The sequence below is a fragment of the Corticium candelabrum genome, chromosome 19 (genome assembly GCF_963422355.1).
Source record: "Corticium candelabrum chromosome 19, ooCorCand1.1, whole genome shotgun sequence".
Taxonomy (NCBI): Eukaryota; Metazoa; Porifera; class Homoscleromorpha; order Homosclerophorida; family Plakinidae; genus Corticium; species Corticium candelabrum.
In genome coordinates, this window is record NC_085103.1 from 791,501 (window position 1) to 798,530 (window position 7,030).

The 7,030-nt window shown below is 39.2% G+C and overlaps 2 protein-coding genes across 2 annotated transcripts; one reads left to right on the top strand and one right to left on the bottom strand.

Moving 5' to 3' along the window:
- Window positions 1-41: 41 nt before the first annotated feature.
- Window positions 42-681, top strand: LOC134195198 (uncharacterized). The gene has a single exon (XM_062664199.1). The coding sequence runs from the start codon at window positions 77-79 to the stop codon at window positions 500-502; it is 426 nt and encodes a 141-aa protein (XP_062520183.1). The 5' UTR covers window positions 42-76; the 3' UTR covers window positions 503-681.
- A 2,919-nt stretch (window positions 682-3,600) lies between these two features.
- LOC134195043 (signal peptide peptidase-like 2A) lies at window positions 3,601-7,024 on the bottom strand. The gene is made up of 4 exons (XM_062664046.1): window positions 6,971-7,024; window positions 6,163-6,252; window positions 5,141-5,298; window positions 3,601-5,003 (listed from the first exon to the last, which is right to left on the bottom strand). The coding sequence occupies exons 1-4, from the start codon at window positions 6,999-7,001 to the stop codon at window positions 4,875-4,877; spliced, it is 408 nt and encodes a 135-aa protein (XP_062520030.1). The 5' UTR covers window positions 7,002-7,024; the 3' UTR covers window positions 3,601-4,874.
- Between the last annotated feature and the right edge of the window lie 6 nt (window positions 7,025-7,030).

Here is a 7,030-nt window from a genome sequence, read left to right on the forward strand (position 1 = left end):
GTACACATTAGATTTTAAGAGTCGCGTTGTGTCGAGCCTTACTCTAAATGAGGGAAACGTATCAGCCACAGCGAAAATGCATGGAATTCACCGTAAGCTTGTTCAGAGTTGGCGAAAACAGCACGCTGAAGTCGAGAAACTCGCCACTGGGAGAGATACCACAGGAAGGAAGCGTCGGCGTCTTCTGCGAACACCTAAAGACGGGTCTGACAGCTATAAAATGGTTGCGGAATGGGTCGATGAATGCTGGAAAGCAACTGATGATACCTTGATTGCGAAGTCGTTTAATGCATGTGGTATTGTTACGCCTGAAAACGGAGAGACTTTAAATTCTCGATTGCAGTTGCTCATTGGCGGCGGAAGTTTAGAATCTGAACTGAGTCATTCAGATTTCAGTGATAATGAATCTGACGATAAATCAGACGATGAATCTGACGATCAATCAGACGATCAATCAGACGATGAATCAGAACGTCCAGACGAAAGCACCAGGTCCCGTTGAGATGTGGTCGATCTCTACGAAGATTGAACTTTGGAACCCAAACAAATAGCTTAGTTTTTGGTTTGCTTAGTGTTTGTCTTGCCTGTTACCTATATTGCCTCAAGTCGTTTACTCAAAATGGTTGTTCACATATAAGCGCATGCGCCTATATCGGAATGAACGCGTTAATTTTTGGTGAAAGCCGGTTTTCACGTATAAGCACATGCGCTTTTATGTGCGGTAATACGGTAACCTCCTGGCTGAGGTAATTAAGTCCCTATACAGCCTGTCCTTTGATAGATTATTATACATGTAGTAGGTGAGTGAGTGCAAAAGTCCATATAGGTAATACAGATCTACAGCAAATACAGATCTACAGCAAATGGCAGATACATTTCGTGATAGTTGTATGCAGATCAACACAGACAGAACCAAATTTCCAAGTGCTGTTGTGAAGAAGTATTCATCTCTATTGACGGCAACTATTGGTAAATGTTCCTGAGTTTTGCTAGCTGGGTAGCAATATGAGCAAGTCAGGAGACTGCCATTCAGAAATTGTGCATTGTATCCACAAGTTCACAAAATTTTAAAATCTTGGATACAGAGTTTTCAAAAGAGGTTTCAGTGAAAACAGTAAGTCGTGAGTCTTCAGGTCACTAGTTACACGAGTGATGGTGGTGAGATTTGGGTGGTCACCTAAAGATATTCAAATGCTGAATACATTTTATATGAAGTGTATAGAATCTCATTGTAGGGGTAACAAGAGAGGATAACATCAGGAGTTATACCAACTGGAAAAGATCTAGCTGATGAAGATGTAGTGAACTATGCGATGGCTTGGCCATGTAAAGCGAATGTCAAACTGTTACCCACAAATTCGCTGCTGAGAAGCAAGCTGCACAACATTAAATGACCTCCATGTGGTACAAAAATAGATGGATTGATAATTTTCAATGAGACTTGACTTCTGAACATCATCCTTCCAATGCTTATATATGACAATAAAGTTTGGTGTTATTGTTTGGAATGCCAAGCACATAGTGGGTGCAATGTATTCCAAATGGTGTGTGTGTGTGTGTGTGTGTGTGTGTGTGTGTGTGTGTGTGTGTGTGTGTGTGTGTGTGTGTGTGTGTGTGTGTGTGTGTGTGTGTGTGTGTGTGTGTGTGTGTGTGTTACCAAGTCATTATCTACACCCAAGTCAAGAATTAATCAGCCCGTTGCAATATTTACATACCAAATAAACTTTGGCAATTCAACTTTGTACTAGATGTCATTTGTTCTCTACATTAAACAAAAGTAGATTAACAAGATGCAAACAATTGCATTGCTTGCTATGTAAGCTGTAATATCCAGGCAGAGATGGCTGCAGAAACCAAATTCCACTGCCACGTAAATTTGACGATTCCTTAATTGTCTGTAATGTTTAATGGAAAGCAACATAAGAAGCCAGGAATCACATTAATGATGCAACGAAAGTTTTGCTTCATAACAACAGCTTCTGTAAATGTTAATCAAACTGTTGATGTCTTGATCAGCTTGGTCTTGTCAAAGTTGACGTCCTCATCATCCGATGTCATTATCTATTCTTGCTGAAAGGATTGTTATCCTCAGAAGTCACTGGGACTGCTTCCAACATACCCTGCAACAAATGCTATTGAAAAGATCTCATTCATTCATTGCTCTTGTAGAGCTAACACAATTATCTCAGTATGATAACTGAAGTTATGCTAACTCTACAAGATAACTGCACAACTGCAATACACTCCATACCATGCTTATTCCCTGCCACAAGTCTTTGAGTTCACTTCTTCTCCAACCAACAACTAAGACCATCAGCAAATTTGCTGGGACAAGATAAACAAGAGTGGGCTGGGGCTCATTAGTCATTGTGGCCACAGAAAATGCAATGGTAAGACCCCCACTATAAGCTGCAATAACGAAGATACAAAGTATGTCACCATAAATGAGCAGTCATTATGTGACAGTCCTATACATATCAGGTAGACTTGAGACAGCATGACTGCCACAGAATTGACGATTTATGAACAAAAATAGAGTAAGAATGGTTACCTCTTAGCAAATATATATTTTTAACAAATGACAATTTTACAGCAGGTGAGCAAATGTGACCAAAGTTCTCTCTATTGGCAAGTATGGAATGTGCAAATACTGACTACAAGCGCTGAATCCACATACAGGTTCAAAGCAATAGTTAGCTACTTGCTTCAAGTGTATTACGTTTTCTATTCAAACTGTAAAGTTGTTGACGAGGTCATGCTTTGTTCTCTTTTACCCCACCCAACCACCCAACTTGACATATAAACAACATGGCTGTACAGTGAGTTGCCTGCTCAACACAATCAACATCTTTGCGCCAGCTCTCTGTGCAACTCTAACTTGCTTCATAAAGCAGTGATCGCTGTGAGTGACAATAATCATATTTTTCAGAAAATAGTGTCTTGATGCTGTGAGGAGCAAGGATCGACAACAGCGACATTAAATATTGCAACCTGAATATGGCACAAAGCAGATATCAACACAAACGTGCAATTTGAATAGAAAATGTTTTTAACAATAATAATTAACAACCAAAGAAGCAAATATTAATTACTACTTCTAGTTTATCATAAATAGAATGAATTAATAAGCCACATGATTCAGCTAAATCAAACACAACGCAAAATGAAACATCAGAATGATCTAAAAACATAATGCAAGCTTATTTTGTAAAGGAGTGATTTTCATACAGTACTTCAAGAAACCTGGAATTTCTCTTTCCAAAATCGTGCAGACATTAAATAGTGCCTGGTTTTAAAAATAGGAATTACTAAATTTTCAAAAATTTAATTATATAATGCCATGTCATTGTCATTCCTTGAGATTTCTCACTTACCAATGGTTCTGGCTTTCATGGAAGTTTTTGTTCATCCACGTAGCGTTGTAATAAGAGCAAACATATTTACCAGATGGATGAAAACGAATGAGAGCCACATCCAGATGAGCTGACACGAGTTTGGGGAATGTCAGCTAGACAGACAGCAAAAGATATACTGGCAAATCTTCAAGTTTGTATCCTGAACAACTTGCCAAAAGCAAAAGCAGATATAGACAGCCTTCAAGCAAAGACATTCTATGTACTCCGTCACAGCTGCAGCTGCTCAAGGATACTGCTTCCATGGTGATGGTGCCAATTGTGGCACCAGGCCTGGCTTGTAAGGTTTATTGGAGCTTATCAGGGCTATTATTCCTAGTCATTGCACGAGGTAATGTCAAAACCGATGTTTCAAGTTTGCCACTTAGTCTATTTGCTGATATCACTGACTAGTAATAAAGTGGAATCAGAGACCACTCCAAGGCCACAATTGTGGCACCAGCCATAAACAGGAGCAGAGTGTTGACTCCCTGGTGTGGGTCCCGGACTATGAATCAGAAGAGGAAAGCAGAGAAACAGACATAAACTCACTCCATTACCTTTAGAAACAATAAATGCAATTTAATTAAATCCGAGAGAAATTTCTATATATTTTTAAAAATTCTGAACCATTGTTGCTAATACAACTAGATTTTAGCGTCCCGGAGAATGAAATGTAGTGGTATCTAGATATCTAGAGGACAAGTGGTCTACATTGACTCTACAATCGCTGCGGTATCTTCCAAGAAGACGTAAACTATTGATTGATAAATGTATGGACTCGCGTCCAAACGTGCTCGTGACACGATGTATCCACAATCTCATTTTTGGTTGTCTGGCAAGGTTCTCTTGATTTAGTGAATTGCTGTATCATGTAAGCGGAAGCCCTACGTAGCTACAGTCAGTAACGTGGTAACTACAGAATGAGTGGTATGTGTAAGTTTTAATGTAAAGAATAACTCTGGCCGCAACATTGCTGTATGGATTTCTTGTCTAGTGCCTGTTGAATACTATTTGACTGCCTTTTGTTGTTACCAAGCCAGGTTTCTGAACTTGAGTTGCATAGGAATGAAAACAGTACAGAGATTGGTTCGACTGCCTCCAATGACAAAAACAAACAGAAAAGCATTATCATGAAAGTTGTCAGTCTTGGATTGCCAGTGAAGTACAAACAGAAAAGCATTATCATAAAAGTTGACAGTCTTGGATTGCCAGTGAAGTAAAATATATTTCAGCAATTCAACTTCGTACTGCCATTTGTTCTCTACATTAAACAAAACTACGTTAACAAGATGCAAATAATTGCTTGCATGTCAGCTATAATATCAAAGCAGAAATGTCTGCAGAACCACAGAAACCAAATGTGGCTGCCTTGTCTGTGATATAGACAATGTAATGTAAGAAGTCATGCAAGAATTACATTATTAATAATGCTGTAACATATGTTTTACTTCATAACAACAGCTTCAAGTAGATTAATAATCAAACTGTTGATGTTTTGATCAGCTTGGTCTTGTCAAAGTTGACGTCTTCATCATCTGACGTCATTATCTCTTCTTGCTGAAAAGGATTGTTATCCTCACGAGTCACTGGGACTGCTTCCAACATACCCTGCAACAAATGCTATTGAAAAGGTCTCATTCATTACCCTTGTAGAGCTAACACAACTCTCCCAGTATGATAAATGAAGTTGAGCTAATTCTACATGTGCAAGATAACTGCTCAGCTGCAATGCACTCGATCCATACCATGTTTATTCCTTGCCACAAGTCTTTCAGTTCGCTTCTTCTCCAACCAACAATTAAGACCATCAGTAAATTTGCTGGGACAAGATAAACAAGAGCGGGCTGGGGCTCATTTGTCATTGTGGCCATAGTAAATGCAATGGTAAGACCTCCACCATAAGCTGCAATAACAAAGATGCACACTGTGTCACCATAAATGAGCAGTCATTATGTGACCATACAGTCAGTCAACATATCAGGTAGTATTGAGACAGAACGACTGCCAAAGAGCAGATGATTTATGTACAAATAAATACAGTAACTGTAAAAATGGTTGCCTCCTAGCTATCAAACACAATTTTTTAACAGATGACCATTGGGTGGCAGATTACCAAATGCAGCAAAATTCTCGCAAGGATCAAATATGGAAACAGACTACAAGCGCTGGGTCCACATACAGGTTCAAAGCTATGCGCAACTTACTCATACTTGTCGGATAGGCATTGCTTTTCTATCGTGACGCTGAAGAGGGTTTTCTTGCCATCACGTGTAACATACGTGACATCGACAGCATGTAACAGTTAAACAGGTCCGAACGGCAAAACAGATCTGGATGCTGATGCTGCTTGCCTCCTTATCCTTTTATCATGTGCGACAGACAATGTATGAACAACTGCTTTTACCATGCCGAAGGGACCCTGTCGTAAAACTGAACTCAACTGTAACTTCGTGTTGCAGTTCTTGTCACTTCCATCAGCGCATGCAGCCGTTGCTTTTTTGCTGCATATGTATGTTAGCGTGCGTCTCTGAAATGCTGTGTTGACGCAAATCTCCGAAATGACTGGTTAAAAAGACCAAATACTGGATAAAAGCAGAGAAACAAGTACACATACAGAAATGGACAAAAGTCTGTAGTTCAATGTCGCAGATAATGTCAAAGTCTTCATAAATAAACAGTTGAAGCAATCAATACTGAGATGAAATCAGAAATATATGCCAACTCAACAACATTGTAGAATGAAAGCCAACTTTGTTTTGTGACTTACCAAACAAAGATGAAACGTAGTATGATGGAAAATGTTTCTGCCTCATACTGATAACTTTATCAAATGATAAGCAGAAAGAAACTAAAAGACCTATTCATAACAAGAGACTAGACATTAGTAAGTGTAATACAAACCACTACAGCTAAATATGTCAATTAATGTTCCACCAATACTGGCATCGATATTTGTGAGGTATTGGAGCTGATACAGGAGTTGGACAGTAGTATTGATATCAGTAAAGGTTGGTTGGCCAATAACTCACATGCGAGTCTAACACCTCAAGGATTTTTATTGAACGCTGTTATATCATGGTGACTTGTGCCAGGGACATTTCGTCTTGTTTTGTGGCCTCAGCAGTAGACAACAGTAAGGAGTCGTGTAAAATATGCTCAGAAGGCGATTCGAGAGGTGTGACAAGTTCAAGAACTTACAATACCTCAAATCTCAGAGAACACCTGCAAAGAAAGCACTCAGACAGGTTTTGCCTGCTGGAAGATTCAGGAAAGGGTGTATACAAGACAAGCAGCAGTCAACGATTAACGAAGCAATACAGAAAGGCAACAGTATGACTTCAATCATCCTAGGTCTTGGGAATTCATCGCCTTAATGCGGAGTACTAATGTTGAGGTGAAGACAGTTTTTGAATAAACATTCTAATTTAACATTAATATAACAACAAAGAATTGAAATGTCCGTATTGGCATGGTATCCGTAGTGGGTGGTGGTTGGAAAACCGAGGTATCAGTACCAGTAGTATTGCTAAAACTTGGTATCGATGGAACACTATAATGTCAACGTTTTTACTAACCTGGGATGGCAATATCACCAAATCCTAACATGTGCTCTAACTTTCCACAAACTGACCATA

What these genes read in the sequence shown, in the direction of transcription:
- LOC134195043 (XM_062664046.1), bottom strand. Translation starts at nt 7,001, where the DNA reads ATGTTAGGATTTGGTGATATTGCCATCCCAG. An exon ending in TGGTGATATTGCCATCCCAG is followed by an intron (nt 6,253 to 6,970) that starts GTTAGTAAAAAC and finishes TGTTATGAATAG; the next exon opens with GTCTTTTAGTTTCTTTCTGC. An exon ending in CTACGTTTCATCTTTGTTTG is followed by an intron (nt 5,299 to 6,162) that starts GTAAGTCACAAA and finishes TTGTTATTGCAG; the next exon opens with CTTATGGTGGAGGTCTTACC.
- LOC134195198 (XM_062664199.1), top strand. Translation starts at nt 77, where the DNA reads ATGCATGGAATTCACCGTAAGCTTGTTCAGAGTTGGCGAAAACAGCAC.